This window comes from Oncorhynchus gorbuscha, linkage group LG16 (assembly GCF_021184085.1).
Source record: "Oncorhynchus gorbuscha isolate QuinsamMale2020 ecotype Even-year linkage group LG16, OgorEven_v1.0, whole genome shotgun sequence".
In the NCBI taxonomy this organism is placed as follows: Eukaryota; Metazoa; Chordata; class Actinopteri; order Salmoniformes; family Salmonidae; genus Oncorhynchus; species Oncorhynchus gorbuscha.
Window position 1 is genome coordinate 34,094,618 of NC_060188.1, and position 23,952 is coordinate 34,118,569.

The 23,952-nt window shown below is 43.1% G+C and overlaps 1 protein-coding gene and 1 long non-coding RNA gene across 4 annotated transcripts; one reads left to right on the top strand and one right to left on the bottom strand.

Annotated features, from left to right (window-relative positions):
- The first annotated feature begins 328 nt into the window (after positions 1–328).
- LOC123999950 (ceramide synthase-like) lies at positions 329–17,660 on the top strand. 3 transcript variants are annotated; one of them, XM_046305999.1, is made up of 7 exons: positions 330–1,000; positions 3,264–3,891; positions 4,077–4,160; positions 7,861–8,086; positions 8,617–8,712; positions 9,191–9,300; positions 14,386–17,660. In XM_046305999.1, the coding sequence occupies exons 2-7, from the start codon at positions 3,767–3,769 to the stop codon at positions 14,660–14,662; spliced, it is 918 nt and encodes a 305-aa protein (XP_046161955.1). In that variant the 5' UTR covers positions 330–1,000; positions 3,264–3,766; the 3' UTR covers positions 14,663–17,660. The 3 variants fall into 3 exon arrangements, with proteins under 3 accessions (XP_046161957.1, XP_046161955.1, XP_046161956.1); XM_046306000.1 differs by having other exon boundaries at positions 3,267–3,891; XM_046306001.1 differs by lacking the exon at positions 9,191–9,300 and having other exon boundaries at positions 329–1,000.
- A 3,326-nt stretch (positions 17,661–20,986) lies between these two features.
- Positions 20,987–23,617, bottom strand: LOC123999267. The gene is made up of 2 exons (XR_006832414.1): positions 23,474–23,617; positions 20,987–23,020 (listed from the first exon to the last, which is right to left on the bottom strand). It is a non-coding gene; the product is annotated as an uncharacterized LOC123999267 (long non-coding RNA).
- Positions 23,618–23,952: the final 335 nt, after the last annotated feature.

Here is a 23,952-nt window from a genome sequence, read left to right on the forward strand (position 1 = left end):
GCGGATCCCAACGGATTGGAACTTTGTACAGTCTTATCTGATTGAGCATAGCTACATTCATTCTCCAAATTAGTCAAAGTTAATAATTCAACCCATGGTTTGACAACTTGCAGTTTGATGTCTTTATAAAAACAACGAAAGGACTTTTTCCTAGCCAGTTTGATCTGAAAAATGACTCGGGCTATTATTAGTCCGTTGCCCTTGAAAAGCAAAATAGTTTATCCAGGGACAGCTGTTGTCTGTCACAACACGGCTAGTCCTAGGAGTCATAGCCAATGAGGCGACCTCATCCGCCAATTACACTTGGATATTAGCCTACCATACCCGGGAGCAAGGGGAATGAGTGAGAGAGAGAGGGAGAGAGATAGAGGGGTGGGAGCGAACTGGCTATGTAACCGGTTTAATGGCAACACTTTTAGCCACAGCGTGACTGTATCATGCATATACGCTAGGATTTTTAAAATTCTTCTTCCCCCTAGACTGTTTACTGAAATTAGTTGTACGACAGGTCCTAAAATAATCTACAGAGAAGATTTCACAGTGGATGTATCGAATATGATCGGCCAGGCAATAGGGTCGGTCGATATGGCATAACGGTTCAGATATCAGTAGGGTTGTACGGCGGCCAAAGGCGAGAAGAGCAGTGCCCTCGCAGTATAAATCAAAACACGAGCGAACCGTCGACTTCAAAAGCATTTCGCCTCTCGGAAATAAAATTGCTGAAGCAGCGATCCGACAGCAGCACGTCGGGCGGGAGTCCTATTCTGATTCGGACCAAGACAGAGACCACACGCCAGAAGCGGGGAGGACACACACATCTATTTGTCTTGCTTGACGCACGTTCTCATTTCTCGCAGATATCCCGAATACGGAATAAGACAAAACACAAAGAGAATGTGGAACAATTCTCGACTTGAAGGCAACCACCAGGACCAAACACACTGATTTCCCCTTGATCCGACCGACCGGGCCGCAGAACGGGACGCCGCAACAACCAAATGTAAATTTAGCCTATCCATCTCTTCTTGTTTTACTCTCCCTTTTAGTACCCCCTCAACACCCAACTCTAATTCATTCTCACCAACCCTGCTCCGAGGTTAAACAAGAAACGTCATATGTCTGTAATAAATGTTGTGCCTGTGTGTGTCGCAAACGGTCACGTTTTAGCCTATACAGGCCTGAATAATCTTGTCATCTATCGCATGTTGGTTGGTAAGCAAGCATGCATTGTCTGTTAAAAAAAACGGAAGCCAGGCTAGGCAATTTATCCCTTGTGTGTGTGTGTGTGTTGTTGTTGTTAATAATAGACAAACCGCGTGCCACACAACCTGTTAGAAGCCTCAATCACTCTTGAGCACGAAACGACTGTAGGTAAAAATGTATCGAACGCAAATCCAGCGAGCTCGCAGTCACACTCATAGTTACATTGATTTGTCCGGTTTGTAGTCTACACTGGCCTACAGTAGCAAGCAAACAAACATGATAACGGTTAGCCTATGCAGATGTGGAGCCGTGCCAAGACCGGCACAAGTCTCCCATTTTCAAAACAATATGTTGCTTATTGTTGCGTTTACTCTTATTTAGTGCAAAACAGACTTGTCCCGATATTTTTGTTTATAGAGGACCGTGTTACTTAGGCTACTGACGCGCATTGCGTATTTTGACAATTAAGTCTGAGACACGTTTTTGCACGGGTCTGCCAGCTAGGTTTTGACGCTAACGAGCCTGTGTTTTCTGCCAAGTTAGCGATGTAGCGATATGCTTGGGGTTATGCAGGGGGCCAGTGGTTTTATCCCCCACCCCCCATGTAAATGGCTGGTATAGTCGACTGTCAGGAGGTGCAGCCTAGGCACTGCTGTGCTGAACAAAAGAACACAGCTAGCCAAGATAAATCTGACAGTATTTATATTATGCCCAGATAGGCCTTTATCAAAACCGCATGCACGTGCACCCATTTGTTGGTTATGGGATGAACCTGTTGTGTTGTGAGGGTGCATCTATTGTCCAACACCCTAGGATGTAACAATAGGCCCCGCCCCAACATCCTCTTCCACCCAACCCTTCATATCCCTCATCATATCCCATATGTACTGTAGGTAGTCCCCATTGTCAAATGTCCTTCCCTCCTCTCTAATTCCCTCTCTCCCAGCTGTAATCTGTCTAAATCTCCAGCTTTTCTAATCCCTTTCGAAATCTATTTTGGTTCCAGCCACCTTTTTTCCTCTTCCTCTTGCCTATTCATCCCGCCTCTCTCCCCAGTCCCTCTGAGTGCATGCATTCGCCTGGCGAGCAATGACAGTGGAAAACCTCAAATGAATTCATAACCCCAACGGAGGCGGCGTATAGCTGGTGCAGCCAGCGACACATGACGCCTACAGTGTAGTCAATGGATTTGTCAGCGTTTGTGAGATTAGAGTGTAGTGTAGGGCTGTCTACGCACCAGGTAATTATCTGAGTACGACGTTCATCATGTTATAAAAGGCTGCAGGGATGACACTGAATAAATATGACATTCGTAGAAACACCACGCTGGCAGTTTTTATATGTGCATCTGTAACGGATGTTAAATCGTACTATCCTTGCGTCGTGTTTAGTTCATAGAAATCATCCCAGCCAGTGTTCCCAGTTGACCGTTGTTTATGATCTGTGATTAAACAGGAAACGGCACGTTAGTTGTGCAGGGCTTAATGATGTTGATGGCTGTCGGTGGTAAAATCTGTAGCATGAAAACAACTGTGTTAGCAGTGAACTATTGACCATTACATCGGTGCATGCTGGCTAACACACTTTTTATATACAACAATCCTATACCAAAGCACATCCCAGAAAGCCCCTCAATCCCTAACAGGTACCATATACCCACACGTGTATAAATCAGGAATGTACACATTGTAGAATAGAATACGGCATTCAGAACGTGACCTACCCCCTTGCATCACATTTTCATACCAGGGAGACCTGACATTCACGATCTCCCCCTATCTACAAGCGGGGCCAATAACAACATGCTTTATTGTCATCGGGAATTGAACCAACCAATAAGAGTGCTTGAACATTAAATACACACTTCTTTAGAGGCAAGTGGAAACAACCAACCCTGTTACACGTAACTGATTTCTTGTACAATTACTGCACTCTTAATCAAGGTGTGTGAAACGGATTTGATTTTTTCTCTTTTTCTCTCTCTCTGTTTCTCATCCTCACCATCATCTGTCTGTTTGTTCTCTGTCTCTCTGTCTGTTTCTCTGTGTGTGTGGACCCAGAAGCCACCCAGGCCTCTGCTGGTTATGAGCAGGGGGTTGGGAGAGAGGTGTGGGGACTTAACAGACATACCACCCACGGCTGTATCGTAGCCCTCTTATGTATCTGTTTAATTAACATGGACCGTAACCACTAGCAAGTCCATTTTCATTCCCGAAATATCCCCAAAACCAGCCTACTGAAAAACAAATGCAGCATTTGACCACATACTGCATTAGCATAACAGAGCAAAACATTACTACTAGCATAACAGTATTAACATAACTAGCATAACATTACTAACATTTGTGTTCTGTTGACAACACTTACACGCTGCCACATTTTCTAATGATATACCTTCAACCATCTAGCAGCGAGTGATAGTTGGAAACTCGGCTACCATAGCTTTGGAAGTACCCTGCGTAGATCAGTCATTCAACCTTTTCCCACTTGTCAAGTGGTTTGAGGGAAGTAGTGAGGTACCTGTTGACACACACACACACACACACACACACACACTGGAACCATGCTGAGCATCCTGGCTGCTGGCTCCATCTTCTTCCCGGGCCTGTTCCTGCTGTCTAAGAGAGGTCTGAAACAGACTCCAGGCTTGGGCTTGAGCGAGGGAGACGCCACCATCGTGTCTGCCAGGTACACACACACACACACACACACGTACAAGTCAGATACATGAGTCAATGTTGAGGACCTTGCCTACCTTTCGTACCTTTTACCTTATGCTATTCTGCTTTGCTTGACATTTTATACTATTCCCGAGTTATGGGTATAAATATGTCAACTGAAACCCCACTCTCTGACCTCTCTCTCCCCACTAGGCTGGTGTCATCCATCCAAGCCATCATGGCTTCCTCAGCTGGATACATCATCGCATCCTCCTGTGAGGACATCATCGAGGATCAGTAAGTACAGAATAATGATAATGCAGTAGTAGTTGCTGTAAAGTTGGGTTCCAGGTGTGTGTGTGTGTGTTTGCGGGCACCTGCACAGATGGGCTCTACTTGTGCAGAGCACATGCCTCTTTGCCCTTCCAGTCTCTAAAGTGCCCTTTAATTTGGGTATACAGTTTTTGTCATTGTTGTTCTGAACCTTCTTGCCCGCATGTCGTTGTTAAATATATGTCATTTAATTAGCCAATAAGATGTGGCCATCTATTGCTTTTATGTAACTAAATAATCAGTCATAATTGCTCAACGAGTCATTAACCACAGTTCTGAATGTTTTTTTCGCTTGAGCACTTGTCCCCCCCTCCAAAATAAAAGTCTGTGCACGGCCCTGTGTGAGTCAGAGGTGTGACGTATATTTGGGTCCCTAACGACACCGCAAACCCTCCAGTGTTAAATGGACACTAGCCAGGTTTCCATCCAATTGGCGACAGATTTTCATGCAAATATTCTAAAATCTGCATCAAGAAAATATGCATATTTTCCCACCAATAGTGTGTTTCCACCAAATGGACTTGTTGCAGATAAAAGCCAGTGTGTGTGATGACGTAGTGCTCACAAAATGTGCTTTTTCACTTAAGTTTTCATGTACCGAATAAGTCAATGTTTTTCCATCGTATTTGAAACTCTACGGATAGCTTTGTCACAAAACAAGACTGGTCTTGGCACGTGCTCTCTGGCCAACAGCTTGCAGACACAGTGCGGGTAGCCTGGTCGACACGATGAGATTCTGGTTTTATTTGTCAGACTAATAAGACCCTCCGATTTTTATTGGGAAGGTGCATCAAGATACCCATGTACTTTCACCAACCTGTGAAGTTAATCATCGTTTATTTCATCTGAAGCTTAATAAACTGCATGGTTTCCCAAGTCATAGTGGGAGGACCACACACCATGTCATCGCGTGACTCCAAGTTTACTTTGATATGATGGTTATTCTATAAATATTTGCGCATAAAGCCGTTTCCACCACCATTTCTCACATAATAATTATTGTTACCAACACAAAAAGATCGCACAATGTCCAATGAACAAATTCTGTCGGCATTTATCAAATTCTACCTAAACTACCTATTTCCAGCAATCGTGATTATTTTTTAAAATACAGTATGACTTTACTCGCATAAACCTGTGGATGGAGACGTGGATACTGACAGTGTTAAATTAACACTGGACTAGTGTCTATACAGGTCCACACTTTTCAGTGTTAAATTAATACTGGACTAGTGTCTATACGGGTCCACACTTTTCAGTGTTAAATTAACACTGCTTAGTGCCGACGCTGCTACACTTTGTCAGTGTCAGGGAATTAACACTTTTAGTGTTATGCAATAACACCCCCTGTAGTATTTTTAACCATTACGCAAAGAGGTCCGAATCTCTTGACAAGGTCACTCGTGTTGGATTAAGGACATTACAAGTCTTTTAATGCCTGGCAGCAGACATGCTCAAACTTTAACATAACCGTAGACCACTTAAACTGGTACAACACTTCCACTCACGGGTGGCCAAAAGCAACAAATTGAAAGCCACACCCCCACTAAGTCATTCCTCCAATATCATTTCCCAGCGTGCCTTGCCTTTTCGAGTGAGTTACACCCATGACTGTATTTGTTGGTGACAGAGACATGGTGGTTGAATTCTTTCATTTTCAGTCCTGTGGACTTCACCAAATGAGTTCCTACTGTAGACAAATGTTATCATTAAAATTAAGCTCTTTAGGACAATACATTAAATATATCATAAGGCCTTAGTTTGATAGCAAAAGTTTTACCCTAACACAGTGGTGTTAGAAACCTCCTGGTTTACAGGCCACATCAGGCCTGTAAAGTCACATTCTGCTGGCTTACAAAGTGATATATGATTCCTATTGGAATTCTGCCAGTTAGGACATCCAATAGTTGAATTTTTATTCACCTGCATCTGCATTCAGAATGACTGTTGGGGTTAGTGACATTGTGAAGAGACTCCCTAAATCAGGGGTCCCCAAACTTTTTTGGTCCGTGACCCTATTTTGATATTACATTTTTTTCGCAACTCCACCATGTAAAAAAGTGATGTAATCAGCGACCAATGTTAACTTTTTAAAATTGCCGTTATGACCGTCTGTCAAACATTGTTTTAGACTGAAACATTATTACAAATCAATCTGAAGTATGGTATGAAATACGTCCGAAAGGATTTGGGAAGTTTAGGATTTAGGAAAACATCAGGCAATAATTGTGTATGATTTTCTGTGTAGAAAAGAACCATCATTGATCATGTTCTTTTTTTTCACTAGTCTGATTTACTGCCTGGTCCTGTCCACTCTATTCTGAAGGAAACAGAAGACATGTGTGTTTCTGAAAGTCTTACGTTTTCAGGGGTCATAATCATTTGTAGCTTCAACCATTTAAAAGTTAGAACAACATTTCTAGGAAGAAAACGTAGCGTAAGATTTAATCAGTCAATGTACGTGCAAAAAAAACATATTAAAAACAATCCTAAAAAGGTTTACCTGCAGAAGAGCATGCTGGGAAATCTGATAATGATGGGTGTGGTTTTGATGGGAATGTTTTACTGTCCAGAGTAAATCTGACACTCTCACACTCAACACTGGTTATAAACCCCCACATTGGGGATATTTTAAACCACTGAGTGTTAATTTCACTCTTACAGAGTTAATTTAACTCCACAATCAACACTAGAAATGTGACATTGAAAAATCAACAAGTTAACTCTGGCCAATTTACTGTGTATGTTTAACTTTCGATCCAAATAAAGTATTCGTGTGTGTGTGTGTGCGCGTGTGCGTAATAATCTGTCATTCTCTCCCTGCTCACCTTGTCCCTGTTAACCGAATTAGTATTTCAACCCAATTAACCTCTATTTGTCCCAAAGCCAGCAGAGCTATTTTAGTATCTGTAATGCAGTCACTCAGAAACCAGAAACCTAGACTTCAGCATGCTGCTATGGAACTGTAGGAGTAGCTACTCAAACATGTCTCCACTGGTTTTACAACTGCAACTTTGTTAACAGTGGACTACAGCAAAACTATATGAAATGAACACAGTGTCATGTTTTTGGTTCGAGGAGGAAGGTTTGTTTTTGGTTGAAGGAAGAGGAGGATTGGAGGAGAAGAAAAGCAGAGTAAGAAAGGAAGATTCTTTAGACTACTGAGATGCTGTGATTCTGAGTCAGACCCTGTTGTCCTAAGAACAAACTCACAATGTGACACAGCTGCTCTTCTTAACCCCCCCCCCCTCCCTCGCTCCTCTTCCCCCTCATCTCTCCATCAATTAGGAGGAGGAGGAGAGAGAGGAGGGAGATACTGCCAGTCACTGACTCCCTCCCCCTTGCCCTCATTTGCCAGTCAAAGATGGGAGGTGCGAGTGCCGGCTCATTTGACTACCAAATCACAAACCCATCCAAATCACGCACATGCCCAGAGCAGTGCATCCTGGCCAGTCACTTAACTTCCTGACGTCTAGGCTGGAGCCTCACTGAAATAGGCAATAGTGTATTTACATGGTAGTCACATAGGCAGCTACAGTGTACATGTAGTTACAGTGTAGGTACACATTGTTGCATAGAAAATAAACTGTTGCATTCTCTTTCTTTCGCTCTCTCCTTTCTCACTTTCTCTGTCTCTCTCCCCCCTTGCGCCCTACCTTTCCAGACACTGGCTTACCAGTACCTACATCCTGTTTGCGGTGCCCTACTTTGCGTACGACATCTACGCCATGTTCCTGTGCTACTGGCACAAGCTGCAGGTCAAAGGGCACGAGGAGGAGGGCGGCAGGCCTAAGCCAATGTGCTCGGCAGTGACCAGCTACCTGCGCAGAGAGTTCCTCATGGTGCTGCACCACGTCGTCATGGTGACCATCTGCTTCCCCATCTCCGTGGTAACTATCGTTGTAACTAGGGTGGCTTTTGCGGACTATCTTGGTAGTCTACCGTGGCATGGTCTGTCTTGTGTCTAAAGGGGGGGAAATAACTAATGATAAATTATATACACACACACACACACACACACACACACACACACACACACACACACACACACACACACACACACACACACACACACACACTTAATAATCCTTTAAGTCTTGATAGAAAGAGATGAACCGTTGGTGACTTGGTTTCTGATCGCCAAAAATGTCCCTAACCGGCAACCATATGCAGACTAGACTCTCTCTTGCTCCAATCCCCATCTGCCTCCCGTTGCTACTGGCAGCGGCACGGGACGCCACTGTTAACATCCCTTCTATGGACACGTGTTTTTAAGGGGAGATGAGGTGTGCGTGTTTGACATTTTCTTTCAATGGTCTGTCTATAAACTTTATCAGCCATATCATGGCCCTCTATCGCATCTCACTCTTCCTGGCTTTCTCCCCCCCCACTCCCCTCTTTCTCGCTCTCTTGATGTTAGTTCTGGAGGCAGGGAAAGGGCGATTACTTCCAGGGTGTCATGTTCATGGCTGAACTCAGCACTCCTTCCGTCTGCCTGGGGAAAATCCTCATCCAGGTAATACTCACTCACTCCTACCTCTCCCCCTCTCCCCCTGTTCTTTCTTTCGCTCTTTCTCTTGCTCTCTTTTTCTCCTTCCTCAGTCTCTTACTCTCAGTGCAGCAGTCTAAGAGCCTTGAGTCTCTCTGATTTTGAAGGGCTCACTTTCTAGCTTTCATGTTAGCGTTCTTGTCTCCTGTGATTTTGGGTTGACATTTACCCAAGCTCTTTCTCTGTCCTTCACCCTGCTCTTGTTTTTCCCCCTCCCTTGTTCCTGCCCTCTCTCTCTCTCTCTCTCTCTCTCTCTCTCTCTCTCTCTCTCTCTCTCTCTCTCTCTCTCTCTCTCTCTCTCTCTCTCTCTCTCTCTCTCTCTCTCTCTCTCTCTCTCTCTCTCTCTCTCTCTCTCTCTCTCTCTCTCTCTCTCTCTCTCTCTCTCTCTCTCTCTCTCTCTCTCTCTCTCTCTCTCTCTCTCTCTCTCTCTCTTTGTCCCCCTCAGTACAAGAAGCAGCACACTCTTCTTCATAAAGTAAATGGCGCTCTCATGCTGGTCACTTTCTTCATCTGTCGAGTTCTGCTCTTCCCCTACCTCTACTACGCCTACAGCAGGTAACATACTGAACTCTGTCTCTGTCGGTCTGACTCTCTGTCTATCTGACTGTCTCTGTCTACCTTTCTCTGTCTCAAATCAAACTTTATTTGTCACATGCACCGAATACAACATATCTTTGATAAGATGGCACCGAAGAGGATGGCTGACGTTTTACATGCTCCTAACCAAACTGCTATTTTGTATGTTTTTATTTTGCGTTGTTTGTAACTTATTTTTTTACATAATGTTGCTGCTACCGTCTCTTATGACTGAAAATAACTTCTGGACATCAAAACAGCGATTACTCACCTCGAACTGGAAGACATTTTTTCCTTTAACTAGTCCGACGAGGATATACTGCTTTCTCAGGAACAGGCCCAAATCCCCGTCATTTGCGTGAAGACGGAGAAAAAGGGGGCGCAGGTTGAGCTGCCTTCTGAGAATTCGTAGGTCGAGCGAGTAAACTCCCACTGCCATCCGTTCTATTGGCTAACGTGCAATAAAATTGATGACCTACGATTTAAGATTATCCTTCCAATGGGACATTAAACTGTAATATCTTCTGTTCCACCAAGTCGTGGCTGAGCGACGACGCGGATAATATAGAACAGGCGGAATTTACCACGCACCGGCAGAACAGTGTGTGTCTATTTCTCAATAACGGCTGTTGCGCAATGTCTAATATTAAGAAGTCTCGAGGTATTGCTCACCTGAGGGTAGAGTACCTCATGATAAACTGTAGACCACACTATCTACCAAGAGAGTTCTCATCTATATTATTTGTAGCCGTCTATTTACCACCACAGACCGATGCTGGCATTAAGACCGCACTCAACCAACTCTATAAGGCCATAAGCAAACAAGATAATGCTCATCCAGAAGCGGTGCTCCTATTGGCTGGGTACTTTTCAAGCAAAAACTAAAGCAGAAAGTACCAGTGACTCACTCAATACGGAAGTGGTCAGATGACACGGACGCTACGCTACAGGACTGTTTTGCTAGCACAGACTGGAATATGTTCCGGGATTCATTCAATGGCATTGAGGAGTACACCACCTCAGTCATCGGCTTCATCAATAAGTCCATCGACGACGTCGCCCCCACAGTGACCGTACGTACATATCCCAACCAGAAGCCATGGATTACAGGCAACATCCGCATCGAGCTAAACGCTAGAGCTGCCGCTATCAAGGAGCGGGACACTAATCCACACTTATAAGAAATCCCGCTATGCCCTCAGACGAACCATCAAACAAGCAAAGCGTCAATACAGGATTAAGATTGACTCTTACTTCACCGGCTCTGACGCTCGTTGGACGTGGCAGGGCTTGCAAAATGTGACGGACTACAAAGGGAAACTGGACGTAAGCTGCCCAGTGAACGAGCCTACCAGATGAGCTCAATGCCTTTTATGCTCGCCTCGAGGCAGGCAACAGTGATGCATGCATGAGCGCACCAGCTGTTCTGGATGACCGTGTGATCACGCTCTCGGTAGCCATTGTGAGGAAAAACCTTTTAAACGGGTCAACATTCACAAAGCCGCGGGGTCAGATGGATTACCAGGACGTTTACTCAAAGCATGCGTGGACCAACTGGCAAATGTCTTCTGACATTTTCAACCTCTCCCTGACCGAGTCTGCAATACCTACATGTTTCAAGCAGACCACCATAGTTCCTGTGCCCAAGGAAGCAAAGGTAACCTGCCTAAATGATTACCGCCCCGTAGCACTTACGACAGTAGCCATGAAATGCTTTGAAAGGCTGGTCATGGCTCACGTCAACAGCATCCTCCCGGATACCCCAGACCAGGAGTGGGTAACTCCAGGCCTCGGGGGGCCTGATTGGTGTCACTTTTTCTCCATCCCTAGCTAACACAGCTGATTAATCAAAATGCATTCTAAACACCAATATGTTAACTTAGCTATTATGCACGTAGCAACATGGTCTAGGAAAAGGCACCAATTCAACAGCGCGCTGTGTTTTAGAACCGCGGACAGCAACCACTATCCAACATGAGAGAAAGTGCAGTCATTTTTGTGTTTTGCTCCATTGTTCCTTTGTATTATAACCATATACAATGTCAATAGTACATGTCAGAGTGATGGACTCGAAGGCCTCCACAATGGATTAGTCCACACAGACAGGCGCCAATCAGACGGGTGTCTTGTACACCACGAGATATACAGTTGAAGTCGGAGCAACAGTCCTGAATCTTCTCCATTTGTAGACAATTTGTCTCGCCGGGGATTGATGAACACCGAAGGTCTTTAGCAATGATTTTGTAACCTTTTCTAGCTTCGTGCATCTCTATAATGCGTCTTCTAAGGTCCTGTGGAAGTTGTTGGGATCGTGGCACGGTTCACACAAACCTATCTTTCTAGAGAAGAACAGATGTGTCAGTAACCAGGCTTTGTGTGCCTTCATTTAAAGGGCAGGGCACCTGTGCAACCCACACCTCCAGTGGTCCTTCTGTAGCTCAGTTGGTAGAGCATGGCGCTTGTAACGCCAGGGTAGTGGGTTCGATCCCCGGGACCACCCATACGTAGAATGTATGCACACATGACTGTAAGTCGCTTTGGATAAAAGCGTCTGCTAAATGGCATATATTATTATTATATATTATCTCATCTCCTTAATTGAAACACCTGACTCAAAATATCTTTTGGAGAAATTGTTAAGAGGTTCACTTACTTTTTCCAGCCTGCAACTGTGAAGGACTACTTAATGTCTTCAATAAAAATGTGAAAAGTACAACTGTTTGTTATTAGTTTAGTCACATTGTGTTTGTATATTATTGTGATTTGGATGAAGATCAGACCACATTTTATGAGTAATCAATGCAGAAATCCAGGTAATTCCAAAGGGTTCACAAACTTTTTCTTGCAATTGTATGTATATATTTTTTGCTACTGCTCGACTAAAGAGATCTCGGTAGACCAACAGCCTATCAACCAAACAATCGACCAGTCGACTAAATGGGGTCAGCCCTAAAAATAAAATAACACCATACCATTTCATTACTGAACTTGTGATGGTTTTAGACAATCTGCGACCATCACGTGATGTCCTGACGACTGGTAAAACAAACGCCTTACAAATGTCTTAACATGGTCCCAAAACAACTTGAATTTCACGTTCTTATGTGAAGTTAATGTGACAACATGTAAAGCAATGTGAGTACATGAATTTACATGTTACGTTGAGAACATGAATCTACATGTTACGTTGAGTACATGAATCTACATGTTACGTTGAGTACATGAATCTACATGTTACGTTGAGTACATGAATCTACATGTTACGTTGAGTACATGAATCTACATGTTACGTTGAGTACATGACTCTACATGTTACGTTGAGTACATGACTCTTCATGTTACGTTGAGTACATGACTCTTCAAGTTACGTTGAGTACATGACTCTACAAGTTACGTTGAGTACATGACTCTACAAGTTACGTTGAGTACATGACTCTACATGTTACAACGAGTACATGACTCTACATGTTACAACGAGTACATGACTCTACATGTTACAACGAGTACATGACTCTACATGTTACAACGAGTACATGACTCTACATGTTACAACGAGTACATGACTCCACATGTTACAACGAGTACATGACTCCACATGTTACATTTAAGTCATTTACATTTAAGTCATTTAGCAGACGCTCTTATCCAGAGCGACTTACAAATTGGTGCATTCACCTTATGACATCCAGTGGAACAACCACTTTACAATAGTGCATCTAAATATTTTAAGGGGGGGGGGGGTGAGAAGGATTACTTTATCCTATCCTAGGTATTCCTTAAAGAGGTGGGGTTTCAGGTGTCTCCGGAAGGTGGTGATTGACTCCGCTGTCCTGGCGTCGTGAGGGAGTTTGTTCCACCATTGGGGAGCCAGAGCAGCGAACAGTTTTGACTGAGCTGAGCGGGAACTGTACTTCCTCAGTGGTAGGGAGGCAAGCAGGCCAGAGGTGGATGAACGCAGTGCCCTTATTTGGGTGTAGGGCCTGATCAGAGCCTGGAGGTACTGAGGTGCCGTTCCCCTCACAGCTCCGTAGGCAAGCACCATGGTCTTGTAGCGGATGCGAGCTTCAACTGGAAGCCAGTGGAGAGAGCGGAGGAGCGGGGTGACGTGAGAGAACTTGGGAAGGTTGAACACTAGACGGGCTGCGGCGTTCTGGATGAGTTGTAGGGGTTTAATGGCACAGGCAGGGAGCCCAGCCAACAGCGAGTTGCAGTAATCCAGACGGGAGATGACAAGTGCCTGGATTAGGACCTGCGCCGCTTCCTGTGTGAGGCAGGGTCGTACTCTGCGGATGTTGTAGAGCATGAACCTACAGGAACGGGCCACCGCCTTGATGTTAGTTGAGAACGACAGTTTGTTGTCCAGGATCACGCCAAGGTTCTTAGCTTAGTTACAACGAGTACATGTGAAAACATGGCCTTGTGAAAAACATGTGACCCATGGGGATGCAAATATGAAACCACACGTGACATGTCAGCACATGTGACATGTTTTGACATGATTTCACATGTGAAATTTACATGTGACTTGTTCTAAAAACACATTTTCCCATGTGAAATGTTGTTTTCCCATGTGAAATTAACTTCGCAAAATGATCACAATGTGAAATGCATGTATATTTTCCGTAAGGGAAGCATTCTTCCTTGATTATTTGTTTAAAGTCATTAGCCATAAACCAACATTAGCCATAAACCAACATTAGCCATAAACCTTAAAGATAGGGGTGGCAGGTAGCCTAGTGGTTAGAGCGTTGGACTAGTAACCGAAAGGTTGCAAGATCGAATCTCCGAGCTGACATTGTAGAAATCTGTCTTTCTTCCCCTGAACAAGGCAGTTAACCCTAGTCCGTCATTGAGAATAATAATTTGTTCTTAACTGGCTAGCCTAGTTAAATAAATAAATAAATAAATAAATAAATAAATAGCTATCTTGAGACAAGGTGTCTTGTTTTAGAACTTGTTCAAATGAACAAGTTTGCACTAAGTACATTTAAAAATCTGGGTAAGCTTGTTAACTAGCAACATTTAAGTGAGCATTAACCCTCATTCCTCCTCCTCCTGTTGCAGGTATGCCTCCATCCCCCTCTACACAGTGCCCTTTGGGGCTCCCTGGCAGTACAACGTGGGGGCCTTCTGTCTCATGGCCCCACAGGTCTACTGGTTCACCCTCATCTGCAGGGGCGCCTTCCGCCTCTTCACCGGGGCCTCGCGCTCCCGACCCCCGGCTGCACTCAACAAGCAAGATGGGGGCTGCTACCCCGGCCAGGGAGCCCCTTTACCTCCCCCAGCCAACGGCTACAGTCCCGTCCCCCACCAGTCAGACAGAGAGACTGACACGCACTGAGAAAGAGAAAGAAAGAGGGAGGCAGAGATGGAGAGGAAGAGAGATCACTGTGGGGACGGGGCCAGCCAGACCAGGCCGGGGGAGGGAAGACCGAGGTCTGTCAAGGGAATCTATTGTACTGTGTTGCAATGACACTGTAACCTAGGAGAGAGGGAGAGAGAGATTGTTTCTCATCCTCTACCACTCTCTCCCTCCCTCCATTGTCCCTTTAGAGTTAGATGGACCTCTGGAAGAAGAGCGAGACAGATTGAAATATGAGAGTGTAAAGAAAGAAATGAATAAGGGAGAGAAATGGAAGCATAGACAGAAAGACTTGTGAAAGGGCAAGTATTTCAATATTACGTGTCTGTACACACTGATTTCAAACTGAATGGGGAGGGGGGGGTGAATGGATTGAAAAGCAGAAGGATGAGAGAACACATTGACGAGCAATAGTGATCGAGTGATACAGAGAAGAATACAGGCGGATTAAGCAAGAATGATCATCTTATTTGAGTTAAAGGAATAGATTAAAAAAAAGTATTCTTCTCTTGAAAGAGATTCAACTGCTGTTCAAGATTTAGGGAAGGATACAAAATGAATATTAATGTATAGAAATGTGTAGTAAATGATTATTTGGTGACCAGTTGATTTTGGTGGCTGCAAAAAGGGGGACAAAGACAATACCAGTATTTCAACTTGTGATCCCGGTCCTGTATTATTTGTCCACCAAGATGATCCACTCGGGGTCCATTTGAGCGGGTCTTGTCTTGGGACATGACAGATGGACACGGCAAACAGCGCCTCTGGTATCGCTTCGTTCAGCCTTCTCTCCCCTCTGAAATGGCCCTTCTCCCTTTTCTCCTGTTGAGACAACGAATGTGGGAGGAGGGGAATGGGGGTTTATAACAGTTGGTGAGTAAATATCATTTTAGGTTTTTTATACTGCTCTCATTCAAAGCATTTTATTTATTTATTAATGTTGATCGTTTTTTTAATTTTTTAAAATGGTATTTATGCGTTGTGATTTTTCTCTTGTACTCACTCCCCACTTCAATCAAAAGAGGAGAGGGAGAGAGAGAGAGAGATCGAATGTTGAATTCCTAGATGATCTGAAGCAGTATTATGAAGGATTTCGAGAAAGTAAGTTGGTGTCGTGTGTTCAACGGCATGGGCGGAATTTGAAGTCGATTTCACTGGCAGCTGGTACTCTCTTTTATGCATTGAGGGATTTGTGCGATAGGACCTTTTTTAGAAGAAACACATTGACAATGCACTGAAAGAAGGGACTGATAAGGTTGGATTGGGAGGGGCAAACACAGGTTCCAAGTTCTCAGTTTTTTCCCGCCACTATTTCAACCACCATTTTGTTTTTACTTGTGATTTTAATTCTGTTTTGGCGCCGTTTACTCATGTTGACAGCGTGCAATGGCACCGATGTAGCTCAGGTTGGGTCATGACACCCCATTTGGGACGAAGCCTAAGTCGAGAGGGTTGAAATGTGGTCCTTGAAGCTCAATCCCCAAGGTGAACAAGACCTTGAACACTTGACCACTGCCTTGGGTTGTGACTTGGGAGTTGGCTGACATTGGGACTCTACTAGCCTGGTCCCAGATCTCTCTACCGGTACATGGAAGAAAAGTGAACAGATAGAGGGACTACTGTATAATACGCTGGACTATTACTTAAATGCATCGGGCTGTTTTCTGCTGCATGATAGGAATGAGAGAATGGCTTTTTTGACCATTGGCCAATATTAACCTGGGAACACTGTAACTCTTAACTTAGCTACTATTTACAATGGTCAGTTATGGTACTGTTTAAAATGGCTTATTGGAGGACTTATTCATCTCCGCACCCAGAACCAAATCAGCTACTCGATTTTAATATTTTGAAATTTTTATGATAGATCTTTTTTTTAAATTCTTTATAACTGATTTAAAGGCACCGATTTAAAGGTACATTGGCAAATTGTATGATCGACATTCTTTTCCATGCAAAATAAAAGTAGACCTAAGCCTCCGGCGAGGGACAAACTGTGGAGTTGATCATACAAATCCAATATCATTCCTCAAAAAGGAGTGATATGTTGACTAATGTCCGTTGTAACAAAGATTAGGGTCGAAGTTCAGCTTGACATCGTGATTGAAATGTAAAAGCAGTGTTCCTCATCTGACTGAAAGAGGTCGCTGAAACTGCCACTATAAATATCATTTGCACTCGATGGCAAAGTTAAGTTCCAGAAGATATGCTTTGACTGAGAGGTGTTGGCGTTAAAAGACACGATGGTGACAATTTAAGCCAACGCGGTATCTTCTTCTAATGTCTACTGTTGCAACTGACCCCCTCTAGTCTATTATAAATGATGCCTTCATGTTAAACCCTATGAGCAAAATAATGTCTTTCCACCTATTTTGCTCACTGGGGAGTGTTAACTCCCAAATGAAAATGTCATTCATTTGACCAGTTTTACATGTCCTCTGTCATGTAAAAGTATTACAACAACAACAAATCTTCCATATTGTTTGTTTATTTTATTAATTTATTTGTATGTGTCTATTTATCGAATGGGTTTGAATGTACATACGAATACATGTCTAAATGATATATATCCTGTACGTATGGGTTTGTTGACTGCTGCCTGACTAACTGTGGGCTCTACTGTGTAAACTCCTGTCTGTATCTGAAATGACAACCTGTTCCCTACATCGTGCACTACTTTTGACCAGGGCCTTGTTAAAGTAGTGCACTACAGTATGTAGGGAACACAGTGGTGCTGTTTTGGACGCAGAACTGTTCTGTTGGCTGACATATACTCTGCTCTCCTCTTCTGCTCTGACTACCAACATGACATCGGGAATCTACCATTCTAGCACCACTGCACTGCTTTTGAAAAGAAGCACCGGTCTCATCGTGGTGAAGAACTTTGAGCGAAGTTTTGCTTTACATGCAACAGATTGACCAATAAAATCGTCCCCCATTGTTTGTGCATTAAGGAGATTCCTGGAGTCCGTTTATTTCCTTCAAGAATCACTATATTTTGAACCATGATATCAATTGAAATGGTATTCCTTGATCAATTCTCTCAAGACTGCAGTTGGGTATACTTGCTACTGTCCATGGCCCACATTCATAGAGTAAGAGTGCTGATCTAGGATCTCAAAAGCTAAAGATCAGCACTTTCTTTGAGACGCTTTATGAATATGTACCCAGGGCTCTGCAATTCTGTTTCACTAGGGTCAAAGTAGGACTACTGCTGCTTGTTAAATACTGCCAATCCTGTCTGAAATGCATGTCATGTCTGTACCTATATTTAGAAAAGAATGATTTCATTTTTATTTGAGGGTAGGCTAGTCTGAAACTGGAGTGGGATTCTATAAATGGAAAATATACTATAAATATATTGTATTTTAGTTGAACATAGACTAATTCCTTTTAGCAGATAGAAATATAACATTAGATTGTGGATCATTGTGTACAGTGCCAATAGGAAGCCTACACCCCCTTGAACATCTTTCTCGTTTTGCTGTCTTAAAATCCAATCTAAAAAGGGATTCAATTAGATTTTTGTTCTACAATTCTACACAACCTACTCCAGATATTCAAAGTGAAAGAAAGTTATAGAACATTTTCCAACTTAAGAAATAATAACTCTCCATCCCCCTGAGTTAACACTTGGTGGCAGCACCTTTGGCAGCCATTACAGCTATGAATCATTTTCATTAAGATTTGACCAACTATGCACAACTCTTAGGGCATTCTATATCCATATTTTTGGTCAAATTTGCTCAGGCTCAGTAAATTTGGTTGGGCATCATTAATGGACAGCTTTATTTAAACCCCTCTGATTTTTTAAAAGCAGGACAGATACTAGACAACTCAGGAACACTTAACACCTCCTGGAAAGCAATTCTGGTGTGTATTTGGCATTACATTTTGTGATATTGTCTCGCTGAAAAAGAAACCTTTATCCCAGGTTTAGGTTTTCAGAAGACTGAGGCAGTTTTCCTCTAACTTTTTACCTGGCCTTAGCTCCTTTCATATTTATTTTGATCCTGGCAAACTCCCCAGTCCCTGCCGATGACAAGCATACCCATAACATGATACTGCCAACACAATACTTGGCTTCTTATATAAGTAGTCTGGAAGCTGCTGAAAAGGCCAGATATTTAAACAAACTGGATTAAGTGGGCATTGAAATGTGTCCCTTTGCTATGGGAGATGCCGACTGAACAAACTATCTGAGCCACCATTATCTCACACATACGGCATCATCCAATGATTTATATATACACTAGATGACAGGCAGGGGGCGCTGTTTTGACGCCACCGTGCCTCCATCTTTGCACTCCCCCACTGTTGTAATAATATTTTGGAAGCTATCAAAAATGCATTTACTATCTACATTCGTTTTTGCAACGTGTATTTTCTTACATTCCAATGCATACTTTTAAATTATATGTGAGCTAAATCTTTTTATTCTTCCTTAAAGTATACATTTTGAAAGTTCTAATTTTACTGTCCCCACTACAACAAAAAATACTTAAATACATGTAATTATGTCTTTGAAACATGAAACATGAGATACTGTATAATTCCATTCATTCCTATGGAGGACTGCTTTTCTGAGGAGTGCCAATATGGCCAATCAATGGCTTCAAAGCATCTAGAAATCATAGCATTAGAAACCCAGGGTTTATATACATATTTGGTATCATCACACAATTATATAGTTGCCATGGCACCCTAGTAGCAGCCTAAGAAAATACCTCCTGTAAATGTGTTGCTACATATTTAGATATTTTTAGGTATTTTCAATAATTGTTTTGTGATGCAGCTCTTTTGTTTTTGATAACATTGAGATTTTAGTGGATGTTTTTTTATTTAACTAGGCAAGTCAGTTCTTATTTACAATGACGGCCTACCCTGGCCAAACCCTAACCCGGATGCTGCCCTATGGGACTTTCCAATCACGGCCGGTTGTGATACAGCCTGGAATCAAACCAAGGTCTGTAGTGACGCCTCTAGCACTGAGGTGCAGTGCCTTACGATTAGAACACATTGCGTTTTAGTACACCAGAAGTACATTAATTTCCAATGGAACGCTGCGTTTGCCTTGCAGCATTGCGCAGAGCGTTCTGTGTGGTGCAGATGCATCAAATTGTACGGTAAACTTGACAGAAAGTAGCAAATTGTGAATGTTGAATTTTTGTTGCACACATATCCAGTAAAAACTGGAATTACATAATAAAAACATTAGATTGCATCATTTCTTTACATTGTGTTTTATTATTTATTCGATGACATCTAAAAAGGTGTTGTGAGAACCTATAATATAATTTCCCTCCAAAATAGCGAAATGCAATAATAGTCAAGATAGCAGAGAGGCTCTTCCAACAATGAGACCAACGTCGAGGAAGGTAGTTTTGATCGCGCTGTTGGGCTGGGACCAACCCCGCCGAAAGCGCATGTCTGTGTGGGTCCAGAGGTGGTTGAAGTCCCGAAAGCATGCAGGTGAGTTCCACCGTCTTATTCAAGAGCTTCGACAATTTCGAGAGGAATTTAGAAGTTACTTTCGTCTGGAACGAAGCGATCACCTGCTCCAGATGGTTGGAGCCAGGATCGCCCGGATGGATACCGGGCGATCCTGGTATCCAGATATATTTTACGTGCAACCTAGCTAGTTAATAGACCCTGTGGTGACATGAGATGTACTTTTATAGAATGTTCATTAGGACTATAGCTTTTCCCAGAGTTGGTTTAAAATCCTTATTCGGAGCAAGGTTCGTTTTTGAATGCGCCTTTGGGATTCTGGCAGCCCGGTGGAGAATGTATCGGCGTGCTTGGTCTCAGTCCCTAAAATGTCGATGCCTGCGTGAAGTTCTCCACAACGACCTGCAGAAGTCATTCCAGGTCTCTTAAACTTTTTTTATTTATTTGTTTACGGGACACAATTTACTGATCATAGAAATATTTGACCATCAGACACGTCTGATCGACAGGTAGACCTGAGTTGTCATGTCACATTGGCAGAGTCAAAATTCCATGAACCAAATTGTCAGGGATTACCACACTGAAATGGCCATTTTCCTGCGTTAGTTAGACTTGGCATTTTACATTTAACCACTCTAAACTGGAAAGTATGCTACAGTCAGATTATTCAGTATGTTAATTTAAAGCTAAAGTATTGGCCAAACTGTGATGCCCCACAAAGGTGTAATTGGTCTATTGATTGATGAGTTATGATAGAAAATGTCCTACAATGTATGCTTTTGAGGGTTGGATTAAATCGCTTCCCTTTGGTGGGTACTTAAATAAAACATTTAAAAAGCCTGGATAAAGATATGTAGCATATTTTGAAAAGACAATTTATTGGATGTTGGAGTTTCTTTTGTTTAGGACTACGCAAAATTGCTTGTCTCCTGTGTTTGCTGCAATAAATCATTACACAGGTAAAGAAAAGAAAAAAAAGAAAAAGGGTCATTCCAGGTCCCGTTCCGGGATGGAGATGGGCACGCCAAATGGTCACCTACCTGATGTCACCAGGGCAGGTGCCAACAACGCCCCCAGACAGGCACTCCAGGTGAGGGAGAAGCTGACCACCTACTTCTCATCGCCAGCAGGTGAAGTCCCATGGCAGTATGCCGTGGAGTGAAACGGCTCTTTTAATTAAGAGCCCCATAACACAAAGGTTATTTTAAGAACCATCCACCATTGTATTCCCCCCCACACAGATTATTTTATGTCTCCTTGTCTCTCTTCATTTGGAAGTTATGTTTAAGTGAAATTTGGGAGTAAAGACCACACCTTAAACCCTTCCCCTTCCCCTCTCCCATTAACATCAGGTGAGCAGGACCTCTAATTGAGGTTATAGGACATACAGTTGGTATGATAACAATGGGAAAAGGTAACCTAGGGTCCATACAAATACCATCATCTTCACTGGTCTGACAAAATGCAGGTGGGGAAAAAAACTATTGGGAAGAGAATGTTTTTACTTTCATCTAGTCTTAGATCTGCAAAGATGTAGGGAAGAAAAAGAGATTAAGTCTAAATGAGATATTAATAAACACATGAAACTGACTATGAAAACATTAGAATTAATAAGTATTCAAGTACAGGAAAGAACATGACAGGTATGTGTGTTGTAAAAATGTTACAAAAAATAAAAACTATTGAAAGTGTGTGTGTGTGTGTGTAAAATACTAAAATGAATGTGTAATCTGTAAGAACAACAAGAGCATGTATTTTTGGCACAACTGAAAACAGATACAGGGACTACTCAAAGCCTAGACGTAGTAGGGGAACTTCAGACATGGCCATAAAGATGGAAAGGGCAGGGCACTGGAGATCTGAGGTACAGAGAGGAGTGGAGGAGAGGTGTGTGCGAGTCTGAAAAAATCTGTGAATGTGTGAATGTGTAGCCACAATACAGGTAAACACACATTTCACCTTTAGTCTTGTAAAAAAAAAAAAAAAAAAACGAGCGCATCAGTGTCAATTTTCACGCAATCTATGTACAACTAACAATGAATGCTATCCTATGTATTGAGAAACTACTAATAAGGACATAGTAAGCGGAATAAGGACAGTTGGAAAATCTCAGTTGCATTTCCTTGATTCCTCGAGGGTCACAATCTCAGATCCAGAGGTGCTTCCTCCATTTCATCATCTTCCATGGCTGCACCGGTGGTGGTCACACAGCAGAGATGAACGACGATGTAGAGGGTCTCGCTGCACCGGTGGTGGTCACACAGCAGAGATGAACGATGATGTAGACGTTGTAGAGGGTCTCGCTGCACCGGTGGTGGTCACACAGCGGAGATGAACGACGATGTAGACATTGTAGAGGGTCTCGCTGCACCGGTGGTGGTCACACAGCGGAGATGAACGACGATGTAGACATTGTAGAGGGTCTCGCTGCACCGGTGGTGGTCACACAGCGGAGATGAACGACGATGTAGACGTTGTAGAGGGTCTCGCTGCACCGGTGGTGGTCACACAGCGGAGATGAACGAAGATGTAGACATTGTAGAGGGTCTCGCTGCACCGGTGATGGTCACACAGCAGAGATGAACGATGATGTAGACGTTGTAGAGGGTCTCACTTGTAAATGACGTTGAGGGCCTTGATGCACCAGTGGCGCCCACACTTGTGGATGACGTGATGGGTCTGGCTGTAAAATTGTCACTCGTTGCCCGAGGCACAATAAATGGATCCAGAAAAGAAAGAATGTGGCAGAAGGCTGGTGGCCTGAAGCTGCTGACCCAGACCTCTTATCTTTCTCCGCCCTTCTCTCTCTCTGATACCTGTCCCTGAGTCCTCTCCACATCCTCCTACAGTCTTCTTCTACATAGACATGATAAGCCAAACCATTACCTAGCAAAACTATAGTTATTAGATAGCCATCATGACACACACACACACACACACACACACACACACACACACACACACACACACACACACACACACACACACACACACACGGTTATCTGATCAAATTATCAGGGTACAGTAGTATCTACCATTTCTATTACTATTTATCTGACATACACACTCACACTCTTTCAAACATTATCATTTGGGCAAGTTATCAGGGGTAGTAAACTAGCATAATTTGTATGACTATTTCTTTCACACACACACACCTCATTGGCTAGGTTAGGATAGCTAGCTAACTACTCACATCTATCACAAGCTCACTACTAAACTGATCTGGCAATACTACTATCGTGGACACTTGTCTCCAAGCAGCATTTTTTTGTGTTTATGTCCCAGTAGCTGTCAGCAGTTGTGTCAAAAACACATAGTTTTGAGGATACTGCTTACATGATTCTCCCCTCCATGTGTCCAACCGTCTGCAAAAGATACCTGCATCAGTATAGTCGCCTAGCTGTGCAAAATGTTATGCAGCATAGACGCAATTACGCAGTCGGTGTGTTCGGGACTGATGACGTGAAATAAATCGAGTTATGGTAGCCTACCACAGGGTTATGCCGCGTTCATGTACCAGTCGGAACGTGGAAATTCGGATATTACAGACTTGTTAACTGTTTGAAGTTATACACGTATCGCGTTCACTGGCACTTGAACGTAGCATTTATTATAAAAAACATTTTGTCAGTGCTGCGTCAATAGGCTCCTAGAGCAAAGGAACTAGATACTACAATGGTTTTCGTACTATCAAGCGTATCTAGTACATTTATGAATATCTACATAACAGCAGTCATCCAGTAAATCACGTTTACTTGTCATCGTTTTCCGGGATTGCTTCCGCATGGTTTCCACTAGATAGCCCAGCCACAAAG